This window comes from Bos mutus, chromosome 11 (genome assembly GCF_027580195.1).
Source record: "Bos mutus isolate GX-2022 chromosome 11, NWIPB_WYAK_1.1, whole genome shotgun sequence".
Lineage (NCBI taxonomy): Eukaryota > Metazoa > Chordata > Mammalia > Artiodactyla > Bovidae > Bos > Bos mutus.
In genome coordinates this window covers 91191712-91217914 of record NC_091627.1, presented here as the reverse complement: position 1 = coordinate 91217914, position 26203 = coordinate 91191712, and the positions used below count along the sequence as shown (strand labels likewise).

The 26203-nt window shown below is 41.3% G+C and overlaps 1 protein-coding gene across 3 annotated transcripts in view; it reads left to right on the top strand.

The window, feature by feature from the left end:
* TTC27 (tetratricopeptide repeat domain 27) overlaps positions 1–26203 on the top strand; it is a 180551-nt gene that overhangs the window by 112014 nt on the left and 42334 nt on the right. For all 3 annotated transcript variants that reach the window (XM_070379762.1, XM_070379761.1, XM_005893003.3), the window contains one exon: positions 11728–11955. In XM_070379762.1, coding sequence (XP_070235863.1) covers positions 11728–11955 — 228 coding nt within the window. The remainder of the gene's footprint in view (positions 1–11727; positions 11956–26203) is intronic.

The following is a 26203-nucleotide window of genomic DNA, read 5'->3' as shown; positions in this document are numbered from 1 at the left end:
CATCAGATCAGAGAATGGATGCCGAGCAAGAAAAAGAGCAAGTCATGTCCACTGTAGGGTAAGAGTTTAATTTTCTAAATCTGAAGTTGCAAGAGATATTTTGTTTGACTGACATAATGCTTTGAAAAAAAAAAAAAAACAGAGTAAGCACATTCAGGTGATATCATCTAAAAATCTAGATTTCTTGGCTTCTCTTAAAAAAATCAAATGATGTGGAAACATAGGGCCAAATTCCCACATTATTGTGCTAACTGGGTAGAGAGGAGTGGCTTGTTCCTTTGTATGTTCAATTGCCAGCCTACTTTATTCATTCTCAATAATTGGCAAGAATTTCTGGGCATCTTTGTGTGTAACCCTTGCTCTAAACACCACAGATTTTCCTGATAAAGTAAGGAACGTATTATTCTAGCCATAGTTAATAATCTTGGCTGACTTTATTTTATGCTGAGATTCACTGTGTGTAGTCATTGCTATAAAGTTATATTAAGATTAATAGTTATTAATAGTTGTGTGGAATTACAAAACAAAATAGATATATGTAAGATACATATGTTTGTGTGGGTAAGGGAATGGTCTTCAGATTTGCAGGTTCCTATAGGCACCCCATGTTCTTTATAGCCATTTGCCATTTGAAGTATGGCTTTGAATATTTGGGAATGTATTTTTATCCTACTTAATAGATGTTAAGATGACAAATTTCTTATGTCATGTAAGAACATACATCTGTGTTCTCTAGTAGGAAAGTAGCAACCCATAGCCAGAAATATCAAAGTTTTTCACATTCTGTGAAGATTTCTTCCTACCCACATTTTGATATTGCAGAAGTGATATCAGAAGCTCTTGTGCTTTGTTTATGTTCACTGGGCACATCTTTGTCGTTCTTTATTTAGTAATAAATCATATAAATTGGCTGGGTAAATGAGGGAAGAGAAAATAGGACATTTTGGAGAAAGTGAGGAAGACTGGGGAATGCAGTGTGACTAACTGAAGAAAGGAAATACATTGCCTGCAAGCATTGCCCTTGAGGAAGCTAGGTTTGTTGGCAGGACCAAGAGGTATAAACTCTTAAGGAGAAATAGTTGACATATCTGAAGAAACTATGTGTCTTCCCTGATGGCTCAGACAGTAAAGAATCTGCCTGTAATGCAGGAGATCTGGGTTCAATGCCTGGGTCAGGAAGATCCCCTGGAGTAGGAAATGGCAACCCACTCCAATATTTTTGCTTGGGAAATCCCATGGACAGAAGACCCTGGGGGGCTACAGTCCATGGGGTCACAAAGAATCGGACATTACTGAACAACTAACTTGGGCTTCCCTGGTGGCTTAGATGGTAAGGAATCTGCCCTCAATGCGGGAAACCTGGGTTCAATCCCTGGGTTGGGAGGGCTTCCCAGGTGGCGCTAGTGGTAAAGAACCCATCTGCCAGTGCAGGAAACACAAGAGACGTGGGTTCAGTCTCTGAATCAGGAAGATCTCTTAGAGCAGGGCATAGCAACCAACTCCAGTATTCTTGCCTGGAGAATCCAATGGACAGAGGAGCCTGGTGGGCTATGGTCCATAGGGTCACAAAGAGTCAGACATGAATGACGCTACTTAGCATGCACAGACTATGGGATAGGACTGTGAGGAAAAAACAAACAAATTTAGACAAAGCTAAGTCACTGCTTTAGTGTTTCTTTAGCTTCTGTAGGAAACTGCCCCACTCTGGCCCTCCAGAGCCATCTTCCAGTAGATAAAATACCCAGAATTAATACTATTTGTTATTAATATATAGACATTTATAATTACAAGCTTTCCTCTAAGAACCACTTTTACTGTGTTCCATAAGTTTTGGCATACTGTAGTTTTGTTTACGTTTATCTCAAAGTGTTTTCAGTTTCCCTGTGATTTCTTTTTTGACTTATTGTTTACTTGTCAGTATGTTGTTTAATTTCCACATATTTGTGAATTTCTCAAATTTGTTTGTTATGATTTCTAATTTCATCCCACTGTAGTTGTAGAATATACTTTGTATGACTTCTACACTTTCAGATTGCAGTTTTCATTCTGTCTTACCTCTGATGGATGAGGAAAAGAGGTTTGTGGAAGCTTCCTGATGGGAGAGACTGGCTATGGGGAAAACTGGGTCTTGCTCTAGTGGGCAAGGCCATTCTCAGGAAATCTTAATTCCAATTTTCTGCTGATGGGTAGATGTGTTCCCTGCCTGTAGTTTGGCCTGAGGCCAAACTATGGTAGAGGGTACAGGTGACCTCCTCCAAAAGGACTTAAGCCAGCATGCTACACCCCCCAGGACTGCTGCAGTCAGTGCCCCTGACCCCGTGGCAGGCCACTGTTGACTCATGCCTCTGCTGGAGACTCCCAAACACTCACAGACAAGCCTGGCTCAGTCTCTTGTGGGGTCACTGCTCCTTTCTCCTGGGTCCTGGTGAGCACAAGGTTTTGTCTGTGCCCTCTAAGAGTCTCTGTTTCCCAGTCCTATGGAAGTTCTGTAATCAAATCCCACTGACCTTCAAAGTCAGATTCCCTGGGGGGTTCTCAGTCCCTTTGCCTGATCCCCAGGTTGGGAAATCTGTTGTGGGGCTGAGAACTTCAGCAACAGTGTGAGAACTTATTTGGTGTAATTGTGCTCCAGTTTGTGAGTTGCCTGGCTGGTGGCTCTATTGTGGGGCTAATGGTGACTTCCTCCAAGAGAACTTAGGCCACATGCCGTGCCACCCAGGTCTGCTGCTGCTAGAGTCCCTGTCCCAGCGGCATGATGTCCATGCCTTTGCACGAGACACTCAAACACTCAAAGGCGCGTCTGGCTCAGTCTTTTGTGGAGGTCACTGCACCTTTCCCTGGGTCCTGGTTGCACACAAGGTGTATGTCAAGGCTGTATTTTGTCACCCTGCTTATCTAACATATATGCAGAGTTGTTGTTCACTTGTTCATTCATGTCCAACTCTTTGTGACCTCATGGACTGTAGCACACCAGGCTTCCCTGTCCTTCACCATATCCCAGAGGTTACTCAAACTCATGTCAGTTGAGTCTGTGATGCCATCCAACCACCTCATCCTCTGTCATCCCCTTCTCCTGCTTTCTCTTTCCCAGCATCAGGGTCTTTTCCAGTGAGTTGGCTGTTCATATCAGGTGGCCAAAAGATCGGACCTTCAACTTTAGCATCAGTCCTTCCAATGAGTATTCAGGATTGATTTCCTTTAGGACTGACCGGTTTGATCTCCTTGCAGTCCAAGGAACTCTCTTACCATAGTTCAAAAGCATCAATTCTTTGGCACGTAGCCTTCTTTATGGTCCAACTCTCATGTCCATACGTGACTACTGGAAAAACCATAGCTTTGACTATATAGACCTATATCCAGAGTACATTGTGTGAAATGCCAGGCTGGATGAAACAGTAGCTGGGAGAAATATCAATAACCTTAGATATGCAGATGACACCACCCTTATGGCAGAAAGTGAAGAGAAATTAAAGAGCTTCTTGATGAAGGTGAAAGAACAGAGTGAAAAGGTTGGCTTAAAACTGAACATTCACAAAACTAAGATCATGACATCTGGTCCTATCACTTCATGGCAAATAGATGGGGAAACAATGGAAACAGTGATAGACTTTATTTTCTTGGGCTCCGAAATCACTGCAGATGGTAACTGCAGTCATGAAATTAAAAGATGCTTACTCCTCAGAAGAAAATCTATGACAAACCTAGACAGTGTATTAAAAAGCAGAGACATCACTTTGCCAACACATGTCCATCTTGTCAAAGCTATGGTTTTTCCATTAGTCATGCACGGATGTGAGTTGGACCATGAAGGCTGAGTGCCAAAGAATTGATGCTGTTGAACTGTGGTGTTGGAGAAGACTCTTGAGAGTCCTTTGGACTGCAAGGGGATCAAACCAGTCAGTCCTAAAGAAAATCAACGCTGAATATTCATTGGAAGGACTGATGCTGAAGCTGAAGCTCCAATACTTGGCTCTTGATACAAAGAGCAGACTTATTAGAAAAGACCCTGATGCTGGGAAAGATTGAGGGCAGGAGGAGAAGGGGATGACTGAAAATGAGATGATCGACTCAATGAACACAAGTTTGAGTGAACTCTGGGAGATGGTGAAGGACAGGGAAGCCTGTTGTACTGCAGTCCATGGGGTTGCAAAGAGTCGGATACAACTGAGCGACTGAACAACAACAACACTTTGAAATTTATTGAGACTTGTTTTGTGACTTACCATGTAGTATATCTCCTGGAGAATGTTCTCTGTGCACTTGAGAAGAATGTGTATTCTACTGTTAACTGGACAGAGTTTTCTTTATGTGTCTGGTGGGTCTAGTTGGTTTATAGCATTGTTCAAGTCTTCTATTTCTATTTTCTGTATATAGTTGTTGTTCTATTCATTATTGAAAGTTGAATATTGAAGTCTCCAGATATTTTTTTCCCTTCAGATCTGTCCATTTTTGCTTCATATAATTTGGGGCTGTGTTGTTAGGTGAATATAGACTTGTAACTATTGTATCTTCTTGATGGAGTGAGTATCATGAAAACATGCCTTTCTTTGTTCTAGTAACAAGGTTTGTCTTAGGTGTATTTTGTCTTAGTGTAGTCACTCCAGTTCTCTTTTTGGTTACTGTTAACATGATGTGTTGTCTTCCTTTTTATTTGGGGATGTCTGTGTGTTGGGACATGCTTTCCACACATAGGCAGTTGACACCTCTGCCTTAGCATTCATTAACTGCTTGTGCAAAGCCTCAAGGTCAGCCTGAGGTAAGCGCATAAGCCTTCTCATATATTTTCTGAGCATGTGCATAGCCCCACATATGCATGGATTTCTAGTTTCCCACCAATATGTTGGAGTTTTTCAAAGCCCTTATTTATATCTCATTCCCTTATTTTCCTTTTAAGTGTTTTGATTAGCCTATTGTTTGCCCCAGGTGTTATTTACCACCTCAGGCAGCTGCAAGATTAATCAATTGTCTCTAATTGTCTTTGACAAAGTTTTGTCACTGGACAAGTTCAGAGTCAGGTTAAATAAAGACAGCTTTGCAAGTGGGCTCTTCCAGGTAACCACCAGACTGTTTTCTGAGAATGAGACTTCATAGGAGCTCCAAATCCATTTTGTTCCTTCTGGTGGCTGCTTGGCTGTTAATTTTCACCATGATAACATGCTGTTGGTTTTCAAGGCCAGTGCAGAGCTGGAGAAGAGGGAATAGGAATGGTACATATTAAAATGACACAAAGCTTGCTTTCCTTAATAAAACTTGATCATTTTCTTGCATAAACACTCTCTTGATTATTTCAAATCTTTGATTAATTTCCAGAATTCTGAAAAAGTTCATTCTAACATTTTGTCAGTTTTCTTACTGCTTTTCGGGTGCAAGGAATTTTTAGAAATCCTTACACCACTATTTTTGCTCATGTGAAATAGAAAAAGTATTGAACCTGAAATCAAGGTCCTGTTTTTCAACTGTTATCTTTTGGTTTGGGGCTTACCAGTTGATCAAAGAGTCTAAACTTGTATTTCTTTGTCTTCAAAATGCAGATGTTATTATCTACTTCTCAGAATTATTATAGAGATTAAGTGAAATAATACATTTAATAATGTGCTGAATAAAACTAATCTGTGAATCACTATCAGATGGAAGGACACTTAAGGCACTTAAAAGACAAAAATGAATAGAAAGACCATATAGTATTGAGGTTTTGATTATGAAAGCAGAGCCACTTTGAGTATTTTGGGGAATAAGAGGTGTGCTAAAAGAATTAGGTTCTTCCCACATGATTGTGGGAAGGGAAGTGAAGGTGTAAAAGAGGGAGTAAGAGGATCAGGGAAAGACTCACCATCTACTTGAAGCATTGGCACAAGTAAGTCAGAACTTACAGGGAAATCTGAGAAGCCAGGAATGGCCAGCCATTGAAATGGGAGTATGCATCAGGAACTTGTGGAGAGATCTGTGGAAAGCTGTTGGATCTGTATAGCAATGCTCTGTGGTCCCCAGTAAAGTGTCTAATGGTGTGCCCAGGGGTTACTCTTGATTGGCATGGCCAGCAAGTGAAGAGACAAGAAGGACACATAGTCAAGCTGGGATCTGCAGGACATCTCTGCATCTTGTTTGATGTCATATTTAACCATGACAAGGGCCTTCCCTGGTGGCTCAGATGGTTAAGAATCTCCCTGCAGTGCCGGAGACCTGGCTTCGATCCCTGGCATGGGAAGATCCCCTGGAGAAGGAAATGGCAACTCACTCCAGTATTCTTGCCTGGAGAATTCCTTGGACAGAGGAGCCCGGTAGGCTACAGTCCTTGGGGTCTCAAAGAGTCAGACACGACTGAGCGACTGACATGCACTTATCCATGACAGCCTTCCAAGAGTAAAGGATGTTTGTTGCTTTACTTCTGCCATTCAAATCCTTAGCAAGTTTCCCTTCTCACCAACTCTAACATGAAATCAGAAGGAAAAGAGATTTTAGGAAACATACTTCCCAGATTAAGCAAGTACATAGCATAATCCTGTACATATGATTGTGCAATGGTTTAACCCTTTTACTTGTAAGTTTACGTATTTGGAAAGTGCCAAATTCTAATAGGTCCAGAGTATTGCATTGTATTGTATTTATTTATCTTCTTTTGACTACACTGTTCGGCATGTGGGATCTTAGTTCCCCAACAAGGGATCAAACTTATTGGACTGCCAGAGAATTCCTATGCCCAGAGTATTTTAGAGATTATGTTACATAGGTAATGAAGAATTTCTGATTTGAGGGAAAACTATAGCTTCTTCAAAAGAGGTTCAGATAGTGAAGCATTCTGAGAGGATGTAAGAACAAAAATAACTAGAAATAATAAAAATAAAATACAAACATTTATTTTACATACATTATTTTAATAGATGAGTTCCTTCTAGGGAATGTATCAAATAAATTTTTACAAACTGAAAATTTTCTTAATAACAAGTTACAGTGTTAAGAGTGTGTAATTTCCAGTTTTTGGTTGACATCGGCACGTAATTTTTTTAGTTTCTTGTGTTTTATTAGCATGATGTCATCAAGACTGTTAAGGTCTAATGGGATGGTGAAACAGTCAAGGTCCATGCAGACTAAATTACACTATAAGTCCATGTAATTCTGAGGAGAGATAGGGAAAGTCCACTTCTTTCTGTGCTACTTCAAGCCCACCACATTTGATATTGTCTGGTTTTGGGGTAGAGAAAAGCATATTTGCTGTTATCAGTCCCTGCTTGGCATGTGTCAGGGACTGTGATGATTTGCTCCAGTAAAATGGAACAGTAGCTATAATTAGGGCACCATTACATTTTGTTTATAATAATCTATGACATTTCCCAGGACCCGTCTGTGTTCTCAATTTAAATGGGCAGATTAAATTGCTCACACGTGCAAACACACACACTTTGCAGTTTTGGGTAGTGGCACACATTTCTGTAATTTACATAGATATATATATGTTTGGAATTTCTCTTTTAATGAGAAAAACAGCTTCAAAGGCTTTCATTTGGCCCTTTATTCCAAAGTAGCCCTCACCGTGGGCTCTGCTTCTTGCTGGATGTATGTAATTTCACCTCTGTATTCAACTAGTATTCAACTAGTACTGGGTGGGTTCAGAACTTCCTAGGCCTACAGTGGGATGGACTAACTCCCATAAACCTCCTAAGTCAACATGGTGATAATCTGAGTCCTCAGGACTTAGTGTAACTAAGAGCCAATCAACCCTGAAAAGAGGAGGTATTTCTTTTTCCTCAGGATACAATTACCTGGTCAATGATTATAATTACCTTTTGGGGAAGACTAGGGATGAAGAATTATGGTATACAGTTATTACATTATCACAGGGTCCTTTCTCACTAGTATTGGGTTGCTTACTTATTATTTATTTGTATGTTTATAAAAGACTCTGAGTCTGTGAAGTGACTCAGGGATAGGAATTGGGTGAAGGTCAATGTTTTAGAGGTTATTCAGGTCAGACACCTGGTTTCCAAACCTAGATTTTTTTTTTTTTTTTTTTTTTTAAAGTCTTATAAAGATCAAGTTTGTCCTTAGTTGGCTCTTTATCTAGTTTGGTTTAAAACCTTCATGATCAGTTGGTCATCACCTTTGCTCCATGCAAGTCTAACCATTCTACCTACCATTCTGGCTATGCCTGTTACAAAGAAAAATGGTCATCTTTCATCTAGAGGTTCAGTGCTATGAGTAAGTCTCTACTACCTTGGCTTTTAATCATTCCCATTGAAATCAGGAAGCTCATTTCAACAGAAGGACCTCTCAGCTTTACCTCTCAGCTTACACTGGACATCTGCTATAGCACTTTTCAAAATGCTGGTACTCTCATGTACAATGTATTTCTCCAAGTCAGAGTGAAAGAAATAACCCCTTGACCCTCATGGGGACACACAGGTAGGGTGGGTGAACAAGTCACAAATGATAAATTAACAATAGCCTTTTTCTTCTGAGTTGTTTGATTCTTTCTTCATATTACACCAAGGCATTTTTGGCATCTCAGCTTTAGTTTTGGCTGTGTTTGTGTCTAGATTTTAGTCAAGCAGTTGAGCAAATAGTTTGGAACCATCCCCAGCTACTCAAGCACTGTCAACCAAAGTCTTCTGATGAGTGTCTAAATTCAGCTGATTTAAAATTCCGATCCTCTTTGTCTATGGTCTAGCCCCCTTAGAATCTTTTTCCCATGGTCTCCAGGTTTTCGTTCTAGAAAGTAACAAAATCTTGCAGTTCTTTTTGTGTATATGTCTGTAAGTTTGGCGACAGTGTGGGGTGGGGGGGCGGTGCTAGATACTAGGAGAATTGGCACGCTCTTGCAAGGTAACTCCCTGAGGTATAGTTGTTACATTGTCCTTAAGCAGGTAAGACAGGTGGCACCTGTCTTATCACACAGAGGAGGATTGCATCTGCTGGTGAAGGAAACTCCATAGAGTTTGGAGGTTTTCTCTTATCTGAGTCATCCCAAATGTCCCCACTTAAATTCTTGGTCTGGCTCTTTTGTAATCAGTGGCCCCTTCTCCTGGCCTTGATGAAGTAACTGATATTAGAGTAACCCTCTTGCTTTAAACAACTTAAAATTATCATTGGTATGTAACAAACCACATCAAAATACAGTGGCTTAAAACAATAGCAGTCTTTTATCTCATTGTTTCTATGGAATAGAAATTTAGGAAGACAGCTTGTGACGTGAGAAAGGTGAGATGATACAATATTAAATCTAAATGAACTTACATAAATTAAAGATGCACATGAGTAGCCCTAGAGCAGTCATGAAAATTAAATGATCAAAAGCCAACAGGCAATAGAGGAAACAAAATGAATGGCTAAAGATTGAGGGCAGGACAGAAGGGGGTGACAGAAGACGAGATGGTGGATGGCATTATCGACTCAATGAAAATGAGTTTGAGCACACTCTGGGAGATAGCAAAGGACAGGGAAACCTGGTGTGCTGCAGTCCATGGGGTTGCAGAGAGTCGGACACAGCTGAGCGACTGAACAACAAAGCGGATTTGATTAACCCCATCAAATGCCCTAACTTTTACATAGAACTCGTGAAACTGAATTCATTCTATATCATAATTCAACAATCCTACAAGAGCAGCCCTTCCATCTGACTTTTGGCTATACCAGCTTGGCAGCTATTGGGAAAAGAAATTCTTTTAGGAAATTAATTGCCTGGTTCTCTGACCTTGAGGATTTAAAACACTGAGTGTCATTTTCTTTTTCGTGCTATCCAGCACACTTAGAAACAGTCTTGTGCCCCCTCACAGGGTCCTGTCACTAAAACCGCAAAAGCCTTGATTAGATAGGTTCTTCACTCTAAATTATTGCGGATATAATTTAAGCAGTCTCTTCATCACTGAATGTCATGGACTACTGATGTTAAACCCTATCATAATCACTGGATCCCCATTGTTTTCAAATCTAACCAGATCAGATCACCAGGCACAAAGTTTCACTTCTTTCAGGAGTGTATTGACTGTAATCACTTCTGTACCCAGTTACTGTAATGGTCATTATTTAATTGCAGACCACAGAATCCACTCTTAACAGTTTAGAGCAGAAGTGAGAGAGTGTGGGTATAAAATTTCAGTGCCATGCTGCCAAAAGAAATGCCTTCAACTACACTGTAAGGTAGTAAAAATCCTGTTGGTACAGTCTGTTATGCACAATTTGGCTGAATACATATACATATATACATAGAGAGAATATAAAATACATTGAAAAATCAATTTATTGAATATAGAATTACAGTTAGATACATTAATAGCTATTGTATTATCTATGAATAAAGGAATTACATGAATTACATTTGGAAAACTTCATTTTTATTTTGACTGTTTAGGACTTAGAACTGTTTTCCCATAGAATCTGTTTTATGAATTCTAGTTTCATTTTCAGACTAGGCCTAAAAGACCTGCATAACCCGTGCTGTATCAAAAATGCAAAAGAGACGGCATCCAAAGACACCTTGAGAAACACAGCCGTCTTTAAAAACTCTCACAAAAAGTAGACTGCCCAAGAATTACAGATATGTTGAAAATAAAATACACAGACTTTAAGACTGCCAGCCACTCAAGGTAGGCAGGGTCTGATCTACCCTTTTAGTTACCAGAGGCTGGCTTCCTGGATAGCTTTACCCTCTAGCTACTCCCATGGCTTTCTTGGCATGTTTGGTGACCCCACTGCTGTTTATGTGAAGCTATTTGTATGAGGATGGAAAGTAGAGCTAACACCGTGCTTCTTGCTGTCTGTTGAAATTAATCAGAATTGGACATGGGTGGGGGAATTGGGTAAGATGTTGTAACAAGTCCTGAGTTAGCTTGTGACAAGGTGAATCCGAATTGTGGACACGTGAGACTAATGCCCAAGCTGTGTATTGAGGATGGTCTGTAATTTCTAAAGTGAATGGACTGTTTGAAAGCAGATAGGTCTTGTGTTGGCAGATTTTATCTGTGAGGCAAAGTGTAGTTTGATTAAGAGGCAGGTGTTTAACAATGTCTATTAAATTGTACACTCTTCCTTCTTTTGTAAATTTTTCAGCAATCCCAGGCTCCCTGAGCAAAGCATTCTAAAAAAAAAGGGAAAACATACTATTCACTCCTGTTGGGTGGAGGTGATTTAAAGGTTCTGCTTTAACAAATGGTCACAGTGGTGACAGCTGGAACAAGGGAGCAGGAAAAACGGGGAGCTGAATGATGTCCCCCAGTATCATGAAGTCATCTCTCCTTGATGCCTTTCCTGGAGGATTCACATGCCAGCAAAGCATGTTCATCTCTTCTATTTTTTTTTTTTAAGAATTTATTTATCTATTTTTATTTATGGCGGTGCTGGGTCTTCGTTGCTGTGGGAGGGCTTTCTCTAGTGATGGCAGTCAGGCTTCTCATTGTGGTGGCTTCTCTGTTGTGGAGCACAGGTTTCGAGGCTTCAGTAGTCGTGGCACACAGGCTTCATTGCTCCGGGAAATGTGGGATCTTCCCAGACCAGGGATCGAACCCGTGTCAGGGAAGCCCCACCTTATACTTCTTGTTCCTCTGTTACTTTGTAGCATATTTATCTTCTGTTGTTTCTTTTTTTTCAGTCTGTGTCCTAGATGCATGAAATAAGCAGATCATTTCAAACTTTGAAAATAAAATTTTGGGTCATATGACACAAAAGACTGTATAATGTGCTGAAAAATAGGCATTGGTCACTGTTCAGCAATTTATTTATTTTTGTTGTTATCTCTAGGCAGAAGAAATCCTGAGGCAAGAGCTGGAGAAAAAGGAAACGCCGAGTCTATACTGCTTGCTTGGAGATGTCCTTCGAGACCACTCTTACTATGACCAGGCCTGGGAGTTGTCTCGACACCGCAGTGCTCGAGCCCAGCGCTCCAAAGGCCTCCTCCACCTGCGAAGCAGGGAGTTCAAAGAATGCGTGGAGTGCTTCGAACGCTCTCTGAAGATTAATCCCATGCAGGTTGGACAGTTCATAAATCCTCATCTGCTCTCATCATTTCTGCTTTTCTTTAATTCTTATTCTTGCTGAATGAATACCCATTTTCTGTCGTAAAGACTGGTGAGCTCAGCTGTGGGCTAAGAACCTAGACTCTAATACAGGTTTTGCTTGTCACCAAAAGTGGACAGATTGGTTTTCTCTTTCTCGCTTTCTTTTGTGTTTCTGTTACTTTTCGGTTTCATTTTGTTATTTTTCTGTGTTAAGAGTCCTTCACACAAATACAACAATTAAAGTTGGGGTCCATTCTGAGTAGATATTCTAGGAAGGCAGGGAATGATTATTAGAGTTACGGACAGTATAGGACTCATCAAGTAATTGCCAATGTCAGTAATGAAAAAAAACTTTCATATAAATAAAGTAACATATAGAATGGATAGTTGATCATTTTAGGAAAGAAATGTCTATGTTTGTATTACAAATACAGAAATATTTTAAACTGTTTAACATTTTTCAAGGTTTTAAAAAGTAATACAAAAGGAATCTGGATATTTAAAATAATTAAGTGACAAGATAAATCCATAGAAGAGGACCTGATTTTGAGGGGAAAGAGATCAACTTATTTTGTATTTAATGATACTCAATTAGTAAAATGATTTTAGTCCCAGAAACAGTGTTTTTTCTTTTAACCAGACTTTCTTTATGACTCCCTTCCCAATCACCAAAGTCACATATAAACCATGCTCCTGATAAACATGCACACTGACTTGATTTAATTTTAGTTATAATAGTAACTTAGAGTCAGCCACCTTTGCTGACGAAGGTCCATATAGTCAAAGCTATGGTTTTTCCAATAGTTATGTATGGATGTGAGAATTGGATGATAAAGAAGGCTGAGCACTGAAGAACTGATGCTTTTGAATTGTTCTGAAAAAGACTCTTGAGAGTCCCTTGGACTGCAAAGAGATCAAGCCAGCCAATCCTAAAGCAAATCAACCCTGAATATTCATTGGAAAGACAGATGCTAAAGCTGAAGCTCCAGTACTTTGGCCACCTGATGCAAAGGACTGACTCATTGGAAAAGACCCTGATGCTGGGAAAGATTGAAGACAGGAGGAGAAGGGGATGACAGAGGATGAGATGGTTGGATGGCATCACCGAATCAATGGACATGAGTTGTGCAAAGTCTGAGAGATAGTGAAGGACAGGGAAGCCTGGCGTGCTGCAGTCCATGGGATCAAAAAGGGTTAGACACGACTCGGTGACTGAACAGCAGTAGTCAGCTGCTCATGTTTACTGAGCAATTACAATGAGCCAGTGCCTCATTGGGTATTTTGCCAGTATTTGGACCCAGTCTGACTCCAGAATGAATGTACGCTCTTTTTTTTTAAGTGGTAAAAAGCCTGTAGCATAAAATTTACCATCTTAACCATTTCTAAGTGTACAGTTCAGTAGCGTGAAGTACATTCACTTGTTGTGTAGCTATTGCAACTGTACCCATCTCTACAACTTTTTTCATCCTGCAGAACTGAAACTCTGTACCCAGTAAACAAAAGCTCTCAGTTCTCCCATAACTCCAGCCCCTGAGAACCACTCTGCTTTCTGTCTCTCTGAATTTGGCCCTTCTGAGAACCTCGTATGAGTGGAGTCATACGGTATTTGTCCTGTTGTGACTAGCAGATTTCACTTAGTGTCATATCCTCATGGTACATCCATGTTGTATCATGTGCCAGACTTTTCTTTCTTTAAAGGCTGAATAACACTCCATTGTATGTCCGCACCAGTTTTTATCCATTCGTTTGTTGATGGCCGCTGGGTGTTCCTCCCTCCTGACCGTTGGGAATAGTGCTGTGATGAATGAGGTTGTGCAGAAACGGTGGCTTTTGAAGTGGGCAGACCCGAGGCATATCTTTTGGCAGGAACCATCAACAGATGAGCACACTGGTTTTTTTTTTTTTTTGCTGTACCGTGAAGCTTGCAGGATCTTAGTCCTCTGACCAGGTATTGAACCCCAAGCCATGGCAGTGAAAGTGCGGAGTCCTGATCCCTGGACAACCAGAGAATTCCCTCAGGGCATATCTTTTTCATTGAAAAAAATCAGGAAACATTTTTTTATGACAGGTTGCACTAATTGCTTACTTCCTTCACTCTAGATAGTGAATACAATGCGACTCTTCCTAGTTTGTGAGCTGGTGAGAGCCTGGAGAAGAGAGGAAGACAGGTATAGGGCACCAGCAGTGAGTGGCAGTTGCATTTCTCAGCAGGGACGCTTAACATGGAGTTGGTTTTTGTTGCCAGCTTGCTCTAACTTGGAGGTTCTCAACTGGGGACAATTTTGACCCCGGGTCCTTTGGCAGTGGGAGGTGAAGGGGTGCACTGCTGACATCTAGTGGGCAGGGACCAGGGATGCTGTTAAACATCCCATAATGCTTAGCACAGCCCCCTACAATAAAGAATTATTCAGGCTAACATGCCAGTGGGGCTGCCAAGGCTGAAAAACCCTGCACGAACTTGATTATCACTGGACTCTTTTATTTTGGTACAAACTAGAACTCATTATTGTGTTATTAAAATTTTACTTTTATGGAAAACTGTATCATATCTTTGCTTATCTGCTTAAAGTTTACTCAGCCACAGCTGCCATAAGAGGTGGGGAGAATAAATTCCCTCAGTTAGTCTCCGTCATCTGAGTTAATCAGTGCCGCCTACCTCACACACATGAATTATTTTCTGAGCACGTAGCCTCTGCTTAACATCCACCCTTAACATTGTCCTCCTGCCTCACTGGCTGTGCCTTCTCTTTTTTTTGTTGTTGTTTGCTGGTTCATGGCAGCCCACTCCAGTGTTCTTGCCTGGAGAATCCCAGGGATGGGGGAGCCTGGTGGGCTGCCGTCTGTGGGGTCGCACAGAGTCGGACACGACTGAAGCGACTTAGCAGCAGCAGCAGCAGCTGGTTCCTAGGTCTTAGTCCTTGAGCTTTATTTCTGTCTACACTTCCTCCCTTGATCTCATCTAGTCCCATAGCTTTAAATACACTGTCTATGCAGATAACTCCCAGAAGTTGATTTTCAGTCCTGTCCTCTCCCTGGAATTCTAGATTGCTGTATCTTACAGCTTCCTCAGTCGCCCTTTTTGTTCCTCTGACTTAAAATTTCTAATATAAAATATCATCCTAGCTTTTTCTCTCAAGACCACTGCCATCCCTATAAATGACATCCCATTACAAATAGCTGTGAAAAGAAGAGAAGCGAAAAGCAAAGGAGAAAAGGAAAGATATACCCATTTGAATGCAGAGTTCCAAAGGATAGCAAGGAGAGATAAGAAAACCTTTCTCAGCGATCAATGCAAAGAAATAGAGGAAAACAATAGAATAGGAAAGACTAGAGATCTCTTCAAGAAAATTAGAGATACCAAGGGAACATTTCATGCAAAGATGAGCTCAATAAAGGACAGAAATGGTATGGACCTAACAGAAGCAGAAGATATTCAGAAGAGGTAGCAAGAATACACAGAAGAACAACACAAAAAAGATCTTCACAACCCAGATAATCATGATGGTGTGATCACTCACCTAGAGCCAGACATCCTGGAATGTGAAGTCAAGTGGGCCTTAGGAAGCATCAGTATGAACAAAGCTAGTGGAGGTGATGAAATTCCAGTGGAGCTATTTCAGATCCTGAAAGATGATGCTGTGAAAGTGCTGCATTCAATATGCCAGCAAATTGGGAAAACGCAGCAGTGGCCACAGGACTGGAAAAGGTCAGTTTTCATTCCAATCCCAAAGAAAGGCAATGCCAAAGAATGCTCAAACTACCGCACAATTGCACTCATCTCACATGCTAGTAAAGTAATGCTCAAAATTCTCCAAGCCAGGCTTCAGCAGTACGTGAACCATGAACTTCCAGATGTTCAAGCTGGTTTTAGAAAAGGCAGAAAAACCAGAGATCAAATTGCCAACATCCGCTGGATCATGGAAAAAGCAAGAGAGTTCCAGAAAAACATCTATTTCTGCTCTATTGACTATGCCAAAGCCTTTGACTGTGTGGATCACAATCAACTGTGGAAAATTCTGAAAGAGATGGGAATACCAGACCACCTGACCTGCCTCTTGAGAAATCTGTATGCAGGTCAGGAAGCAACAGTTAGAACTGGACATGGAATAACAGACTGGTTCCAAATAGGAAAGGAGTACGTCAAGGCTGTATATTGTCACCCTGCTTATTTAACCTCTATGCAGAGTACATCATGAGAAACGCTGGACTGGAAGAAGCACAAGTTGGGATCAAGATTGCCAGGAGAAATATCAATAACTTCAGATATGCAGGTGACACCGCCCTTATGTCAGAAAGTGAAGAGGAACTAAAAAGCCTCTTGATGAATATGAAAGAAAAGAGTGAAAAAGTTGGCTTAAAACTCAACATTCAGAAAATGAAGACCATGGCATCCAGTCCCATCACTTCATGGCAAATAGATGGGGAAACAGTGGAAACAGTGGCTGACTTTATTTTTTTGGGCTCCAAAATCACTGCAGATGGTGACTGCAGCCATGAAATTAAAAGATGCTTACTCCTTGGAAGGAAAGTTATGACCAACCTAGATAGCATATTAAAAGGCACAGACATTATTTTGTTAACAAAATTCCATCTAGTCAAGGTTATGGTTTTTCCAGTGATCATGTATAGATGTGAGAGTTGGACTATAAAGAAAGCAGAGCGCAGAATTGATGCTTTTGAACTGTGGTGTTGGAGAAGACTCTTGAGAGTCCCTTGGACTGCAAGGAGATCCAGCCAGTCCATCCTAAAGGAGATCAGTCCTGGGTGTTCATTGGAAGGACTGATGTTGAAGCTGAAACTCCAATATTTTGGCCAACTGATGTGAAGAGCTGAGTCATTTGAAAAGACCCTGATGTTGGGAAAGATTGGAGGCAGGAGGAGAAGGGGACAACAGAGGCTGAGATGGTTAGATTGGCATCACCGACTCAATGGACATGAATTTGGGTAAAGTCCGGGAGTTGGTAATGGACAGGGAGGCCTGGCGTTTGCCATTCATGGGGCCTCAAAGAGTCGGACATGACTGAGCAACTGAACTGAGCTGATTTGGTCTTGGAGTCATCATTGATTTTTCTTTCCCTCATACTCTCATCTGATCCATCAGTAAATCCTCAAATATATCCAGGATCAGACAACAACTTGCTTCCTGCCACCATTGTGGTCAAATCCCCATTGTCTCTCACCTGGTTAATATGCTACTTCCTTACTGGCCTTCTTGCCTCTGTCTTAGTTGCTCAGTAATGTCCAACTCTTTGTGACCCCATGGACTGTATAACTTGCCAGGCTCCTCTGTCCATGGAATTTTCCAGGCAGAAATACTGGAGTGGGTAGCCATTTCCTTCTCTAGGGGCTCTTCCCCGCCCAGGGCTTGAACCTGTCTCTCCCGCATTGCAGGCAGATTGTTTACTGCCTGAGCCACCAGGGAAGCCCTCTTGTCTTATTACCATCTGCCTGTATTCAGTGAACATCTGAGTTGATCCTTTCAAATTTGAGTTCGACATGTCATTCCTGTGCTCCATCGCCTGTGGTAACAGCCAAAGTCCCTGACTGGCTCTCGAGGCTTTTCCAAGCTGAGCTCCTGTTGCATCTTTACCGTCCTCCTCCCATTCCCACTTCACTCACCCAACATTGGCCTCTTTGTTCTTCCCTTAACATTCCAGGCACATTTCTGCCTCTGCGGTTTAGTACTTGTTCCTCTGCCTGGAATGTTCTCCTTCCAGATAGACATCTGCATACCTTGCTCCATTACCTCATTCATAGCTGGGGTCCAGTGTCCCTTTCCCACAGAGGCCTTCCATGTTTATTCTACTTAAAATCTCACTGCCGCCTTCCACCCTTCCTTACGTTCCTTCTCCTTCCCTGCTTTATTTTTCCCCACGGCACTTAGCACCTTCTAATATTATATATAGCTTACTTTTTAAAAAATTCTATTCTTCCTCCATTGCAATATAAAATCCATGAAGGCAGAAATTTTTATGTTTGTTTCATTTATATGCTCCTAGTGCTTCTAATACTGCCTAGCACATACTGGGTCTTTACTAAATAATTATTGAATGAGTGAGTAAATAATGTCTCCGACCAGTTATTCAATCAAGTATACATTCACTGTCCACTGTACACATGGCGCTGAACCAGAGGAGGAGGCAGTAGCAGCAGATCACCAAGTGGTCTGATTTGTACCAAGACGGCTACAGTCTAGTGAAATGGACAAGGACAAAGCTAGCCAACAATACGAGGAATCATAGAAAGGCCCAGAGTCATTTGTGAGGTGCAAGTTTTATAGAGTCTAAGGAGACCATTTCTGCCTTTGGTAGACAATGGAGGTTGGTGACTTTGACTTTGAAGGACACATAACATTTGAATAGGCCAAAGGAAAGGGCAGTGATAAGGGTCTTCCAGGTGATGAACAATATGAGCCCAGCCCCAGAAACAGAGAAGATGTGCGTGCGTACCTCTGTGTGTGTGGGTGTGTGTGTGTGTGTGTGTGTTGGGGGAAGAGAATATTTGTGAATAGGCTAGTTTTTTTGAGTGAAAGGAAATAGGACAGTTCCAGTAGGAAAGCTAGACTGGAGCCAAATTACAGAAGGTCTTGAATGTGAGGCTAAACTCTTTGGATTTTATGTGGCAAATAGGGAGCCACTGAAGGTTTGATTTGTGTTTGGCTTACTTTCGAATGAAGGAATTTGGGTGTGTGGAGGTGATTTTGGAATATTGTTTTGGCCACACTGGCCACAGGAGATCCTGGATTAGGGCAGGCTCAGGAGACTGTAGTGATGGTCTAGAAGGACAGTTACCAGTTTGGGAGGGGCAGTCAGAAAGAAGGGATGAAGTAAGGGAATTTGCAGAGGAGGACTTGACAGGGCTTGATGGTCTCATTGTATAATTTTAAGTTAATTACTTAGCAAGCAGCATCACAGTACAAATAGATATGATGTGAAGGTATCTTGCAGTTTGTCATGTGGATCCAATTCAGGCAGTCTGTAGGCCGTGCCAGACATGCAGGCGTTTGAAGCTGCAGTTGTACGTAACTAGTACAGGATGCAAGCTGAAGGGCCGCAGACACTACTTGTGACGAGAGTTTGAACTGTCTTTGCAGAAGGAGAGCTCTTACGTGCTGTTGTCTCCTCAAAGTCCCAGAATGAGGGAAAATAGAAAAATAGAATTAAAAAATTCTTTCCCACCTTTTCAGACATATCCAGGAAATAGGTTTAATAACAAAACTCAGGCAAAATGAGAGTGATAATTGAATGGCTTTTGTGTATTTTAATGGCTTCCTGAAATCAAATTGGTATAAAAATAGGAGTGTTTGGTTTTATATCAGTGATGGTCTGCGAAACTCAATGAATTTGTCTGTGGTGCATTTGTTTGAGAACCGGCAGATGTGTGTTCCATTTGCACTTGCGCTTTTAAGATTGCTCACTGTCATTCACTTAACGCCTGTCTATTTCATTTTCCCAAATAACTTCTGAAACCTCTAAAATCCAACCTTAGACTTCTGGGAATTGTGGGCTGTTAGAAGCTGAAGAAAGTGGGAGGAAGTGGTCCAGTGGTCACAAAACCTCCCAAGCAGGATTTTATAGACTCAGGACCAGAATTAAAGCATACATCCTTAGGTCTCCTCTTAGGTAGTTACTATTCTCATTGCTCCTTACCTTGAAGCAAAAAGTAAACATAAATTGCTCAGATATCAAGCTAGTCTGTGTAGCCCTGAAAAAGGAGAATGTCACTTCCTGTCACTTCTCCAACCCTCCCTCCCTCAACACTCATACTTTATTCCTTTCATCTTGTCAGTTTTCCCCACTCCCCTTTTAAAATTTTTAAACTTTCTTCCTCAATTAACTAGTTATCTTTGTAAGGTTATATGATATTACATACATACACACACACATATATGCACACAAAGACACTTGTGTAGACAGAAGGACTGTGGCCATAGAGAGGAGGTGAGGGGTCTCTGTGATGGGACAGAAGTTAGCTTGGATGTTCACCGATTGATGCAAAGTCAGTAGACGTGCCAGGAGGGAACTGGCTTGACAATAAGAGATAAGTGTGAAGAAAGGTGAGGATTTGAGAGTTTACCCAGCGTCCATGGCTATCCCACTCTTCCTGTTTTCCTGATAGCCCATCCAGTTTGACCTAAATTTTTTAAATGTTTAAATGAAGTACTTGGAGGCGGGGTTTCCCTTGTGGTCTTGTGGTTAAGACTCTGCATTTCCACTACAGGGGAGAGTGGGTTCTGCCCTGATAGGGGAACCAAGATCCCACATGTTGCACAGTGCTGCCCCTCCCCATAAAAATGTACAGAAAAAAAATCGATGAAGTGCTGTTCTTAACAGTTCCATTAAAGGAAACTGGAATGGCTTTTCATAGACATCCACTTTGTGCTTCCATCTGCTGCCATAGCCGCCTCTAGTATGGCGTTTAAGATATGCGGTAGCTGGAACTCCCTCTTTACGATGTGCGAAAATCTGAAAGATGGCCGGTAGGTGCCTGTCTCTTTTCCCCCCAGCCCTTTCCAGATGCAGCTTAACTACTGTCACCCTTTCAAGGACGGTGTGCAGGAGGCTTGCTGATAACACGGACTATGCCTGCTATGAGAGGCTGAGGCTAGCCGACTGCTTGGGTCTTGGGTGGAGATAGGAGAAATGTTGGAGGCGGTGTCTCTGTAAGCCCCTTGCTGTACATCAGACGTTTGTGCCAGCTTGCAGCCTGTGAGCTGCATGAGGTTGCCTGGCTACCAGTTGGCAGGATTAGTGGGAAATGTGGGGAATTGTAGACTGGATAGACGTATAGGGAGTGGAGGCAGAGCAGTCCTGTCAGAAATAAAAGCGCATGAAGGATAGTCTGAATTCTCTAGACACAAGGGTTTGGTCACTTACTGTATGGTCTAAATGTACCACTATTTCCATATTACATAGCTTGGTAACTTTTTATATAGTTCATAATAAACTCTTTTGGCAGCAATCATTTCCAAAAAGCAAACAAATTTTAAACATGTGTTTTTAGAGAATAATTAAGAACTTAATTTTTACTTGTCAAGAGAGGAAATGTGTAACTTGCACAAAATGTAGTTGATATAATTACATTCCACCTCAGGGGCCGTAATCATTTCACTAATCACATGAAAACCAAAAACTCACGTCTTCGGAGGAAACATTAGCATTTATGTCAAAAGTTAGTTTTTTCAGGAATTCCAGGACTCCACAGTTCCACCGCTGGGCCTCAGGCCTTGGTCAGAGAACTGAGATCTGGCAAGCGCCGTGGTGCAGGCAGTGAGGGGCGGGGGGGATAGTTTTTGTTGTTGTTGTTTTAATAGGGAGCATGTCCAAAGATGACAACTTAATACACAGCTGTAGGAGGTGCATTTTCATGTTATTCTGTGAGACTAGACTTTTTTTCTAGTGCGAATGAAAATGAGCAACATTAGTTTAGAAAATTAGTTGATACCAGATATTCTCGTGTGTGTATGAAAAATAAGATCATAGCTGTTAATGTGCTAGCTCTTTTAGCAGTAGTTCATTAACAGTTGACTTTGCCAGTTTTATATCAGTGACATCAGATGCTTCAAATAGAAAATTCATTAATTTGGTTCTCACTAGTCATCTTTTTCACCTGATTAGTGGATTCAACATAAAATTTTTGGTAATGTGCCACATCAAAGGTGAAACATCTGACATTATTCTGAATGCTATTATAAACTCAGTTAAAATGTTAAATATCGAAGATAAAGGTACTTACAGGGTAATAATAAGGATACAAATTTTGGTGGATCATGGCAGGATGGTAAAAGTAATGCTCTTTCTGAATTAAGAAAACCAATGGAGCAGAAATATACTGGGAGAAGGTTGTAGTGGTGAGTATAATATGGTCAGACAAGCTTCTACCAATGGAAATAAAAACTGTTGTCATTTACACACACACACACACACACACACACACACATTATTTGAACATATCCATGATGTCTGCACAGGGAGGTGTCTGTCACCTTCTCAACTTTAGTCAGACACTTAACAAATTGTGACCAGTTTTTAGTTACTGCACTTTTTAAATTTATTTAGCTAGCTGTGCTGGGTCTTAATTGTGGCACATGGGATCTTAGATCTTCCTTGCAGCATGCAGGATCTTCAGGTGTAGCATGCGAATTCTTACCTGCAGCATATGGGATCTCATTCCCTCATCAGGGATTGAACCCAGGCCCCCTGCATGGGGAATGCAGAGTCCAAGCCATTGGACCAACAGGGAAGAATCCTTTTGTGATTTTTAAATGTTCAGATAATCAACATTTTAAATTTTTTACTTTAATACATTTTTCAAGAAATAATTTCAGTTTTTTTAAATTAAATTTATTTTAATTAGATAATTTCAGTTTTGAGAATGTATTCTCTGATACAGTAAAACCAATTTGACGATCAATACTTTGTTGGTCAGTAAATAAGGTCTTTTTGAGATCGTATAATTTTAATGATTTTTTAGTGCCTTGTTTCACTTTCAGAAATGTTGCGGTTTGAATGTGGTCCCCTGACTAGCATTATTGAGATCCTGCTGTGAACCAGACGTGGATGTGGGAATGAATTAGACTGTGTCAGTCTATCAGCAGAGAGCAGAGTTTCCTCTGGGAGATGATATGGACAGAAGTAGTTTGTGGAGGACCTTAAGGATCCTTCTTCAGAATTAGCTAACCATATAGATGTCGAGGTCTGTTGTGGTTTTGAATAAAAGAGTGATATGACAAAAATGATACTCTAGGAAGTTTAAATAAAGGATGAATGTCGTGGATAAGCAATCAGTGGCTTTAGCAATAAGGGTGGAAAGATAGGGCTTCCCAGGTAGTACAGTGGTAAAGAATCCACCTGCCAATGCAGGAGACTCAAGAGACATGGATTCAACCCCTGGGTCAGGAAGATCCCCTGGAGTGGAAAATGGCAACTCACTCCAGTATTCTCGCCTGGAAATTTCCATGGACAGAGGAGTTTACTGTCCATGGGGTCACAAAGAGTTGGATCTGACTGGGCACACACACACACACACACGGAAAGACAGAACAGTTTGAAGCTGTTTATAAAGGAAAATTTTCTGGGATTTATTCCTTGGGTTGGTAGGACTGAAGGAGACTTTGGAATCTGAGAACATGCCAGTTTTGTCAATTGTTTGATTAAGAAGGAAATGTTCCTGTTGATAGACACAAAGGATATAAGAGAAAGGGAAAATATCTTTGGTAGGGGATAATGATGTGATTTTGAGTGTCGAACATGAAGAGATATTGCTGTGTCTTGAATAGAGTAGGCCCACAGTCCACTGGGCATAAAAGCCTGAAGCCTAGGAGTGAGGTCGAGCTGACTTGCAGTTGGGTTTTCTGTGCCAGTGAGGCAGATCCATGCAAGTGAATGAATTGTTTATAGAAACTGTGTTGGAAGAGAACCTCAGGCAAAATCTTGAACTTTGGACATCTCCAGGGGTTGGGGGAAGGGAGAGGAAATAGCATCAGTGAAATATGATTCAAGCAAAGTACACCAGAGTCTTGATCAGAGGGAGAGAAGGAACCTCAAAGAAGGAATTCATGGAAACTAAAGGAAAAACAAATGTCAGTGAGAAATGTAACTGGAGTGATAAAGTCTGAAGAGGGCTAAGAAGAGTTCATTGGATTTGGAGCTAACTATTGACCTTCAATACCAGCTTCAGGAGGTTAAAGAGTGAGGATGAGGAAACTGACATAACGTCTATAGACGTTCTTTTAGGAGCATGTCAAGGAACTGAGAGTCAAAATGTAGAGTGTTGTACCAAGGGGCAGCAGAATCCAGTAAAACTTTTCAGGATACTGAAGACTTTGATGGGGTTGAAGGGCTTCCCTGGTGGCTCACACAGTAAAGAATCTCCCTGCAATGCAGCAGACCTGGGTTCAGTCCCTGGGTCAGGAAGATGCCCTGGAGAAGGAAGTGGCTTCCCACTCCTGTGTTCTTGCCTGGAGAATTTCATGGACAGAGGAGCCTGGTGGGCTACAGTCATTGGGTCACAAAGAGTGGGACACGACTGAGCAACTAACACTTTTCACTTATGGAGTTGAATCCAGTGAATGAAGGAGAGATTGAATGTTACAAGAAAGAGGGGGTGACAACTAGGAAGTGTCATTCTAGAGAAGAGTGGAATGAGAAGAGATGAAGGTGTTAGCTCTGGAAACAATAATGTTTCAAGTGAGATGAGAAAGAAGATGAGAGCATGAACATTATAATAGCAATTTCTACTTATTAAGTATCTTCTATAGTGTAAGCTAGAATGTAAGTGGAAATGAACTCTTTCTAAATCATTGTAAGGTATGAACTAGGAGAAACAGTTGGGATTTAGACAGGAGGCAAACATTAGGAAAATTTGTTTCAGGAAAGGAGACTAGCAGATGCAAAAACCAAGCATGTAGCAAAGGTTTCTTGGTAACTGTAGGTTTTGACTATTTATGTTTAGATTCAGTTATAATAGTAATACTAGCAGCTAACATTGAGTATTTACTGGGTGCCAGGAACTGTTGTAAGCATTTTGCCTATATTGTTAGTCCTCAGCCCAGTCCCTGAGCTACTTAACTGTTTTTACCCTCATTTAACAAGTTAGGAAATAGAGGCCTAATTAGTTTACACCAAAACCCACAGTTTATGTGAGGAGTAGAGCTGGGATTTGAACCTGGGCTTTCTGGTGTTGCAGCACTTACTCTTAACTTCTTTGCTGTTTTGTCTCTAAAGGATGTTGTCTTATGTTAGGGAGGAATGGTGGATTTGGCTGAGGTCAAGTTAGAAGTTATGGAAAGGTTTGAATACAAGACTGTGCAGCTTGAATGTTTTTCTTCCTTTAATTCATAACTATCGGGGCTTTCATCAAGAGCACAGTGAAGTTGTAACTTTGGTGTATGGGACAGTCCAGCACATGAGAGCTGGTGAGTCTCTCTCTGTGAGACCAGGGAGTTTTCAAGGGACCACGGCAGCCCTTCCCAGCCCGTGCTGTGTGTAAGACCAGACCTTGATGATGCACTGATAGAACTGTTAATTATCCTGAGAGCTTGTGTTCTTCCATGATTTCTGGGGGTTAACTTTCTTTCATGTCAGTTTTTGAAAGAAGAAAATGTATTTGCAGTGGAGTTACAGAGTTTCCGTCGTGTACTTGTGTTATTGTGGTGGGGAGGTCCAAGGAGACTGGAGCTTACATTCCAGTGGAGAAGACATAATGAACATATGCAAATAATATGTAGAGGAAAAAAAAAAGAAATTATTTCCTTTTTGTCCTTCCTTTCTCATATTGGTAAGCAATAAAAAATGAAACTCTTAAAAAAAAGAAATGAAACTCTTAAGGTCTAACTTGCCTAACTGCCAAGAAATATGAGCACTGAGATAACATCTGGGCCATAGCTGGAACCGAGGGGTAGAGGGAGGGGTTCCATTGCCGTAGACCTGACTCCGGATCCTACTTATCTCTAGGTGAACCACTTCATCTTTCTGAGCTTCAGTTTTCTGGTTTGTAAAGTGGGGGTGTAATTCCTATGTTAGTTTGATCTCGTTGGAAAATTAGAGCCAATATATATAACGTGTCTGGCATATTTCCTGGTCCATACTAAGTTCTCAGTGACGTTGTGTATCCTGACCATTGCAGCGTGCTAGTAGTGTGGTAGAAAATCATCGTAACCCCATTTTCTGTAGCCTAAAAATAGAGAACTGTGTCTCACAGGAGAGTCTCATGCAGGTGATACGTAAACACCCATGTACTCACACTGTGAACTGGAAAGAGTAGGCAAATAGAAGACTCAGTGGTAACCCAGTCTAGGATGGGAGTAAGAGGGAGACACTAAGAATTAATACCCTTTCTGAAAGTGAAGTCGCTCAGTCATGTCTGACTCTTTGCGACCCCATGGACTGTAGCCTACCAGGCTTCTCTGTCCATGGGATTCTCCAGGCAAGAATAGTGGAGTGGGGTGCCATTGCCTTTTCCCGGAGATCTTCCCGACCCAGGGATTGAGCCCGGATCTCCTGCTTTACCGTCTGAGCCACCAGGGAAGTTCAGTACCCTTTCTAGTGATGAAAAAAGTGCTGCTTCTGTAGTTTAAAAGAAGACACTGACATAGGGGAAACCTTTGAGAGAGAGAGAAACTGACAAAGCTGGCGGTTTAAGATTTGTGTTTCCTTAGGGAGGAGAGGGAGAAGGCAATGGCACCCCACTCCAGCACTTTTGCCTGGAAAATCCCATGG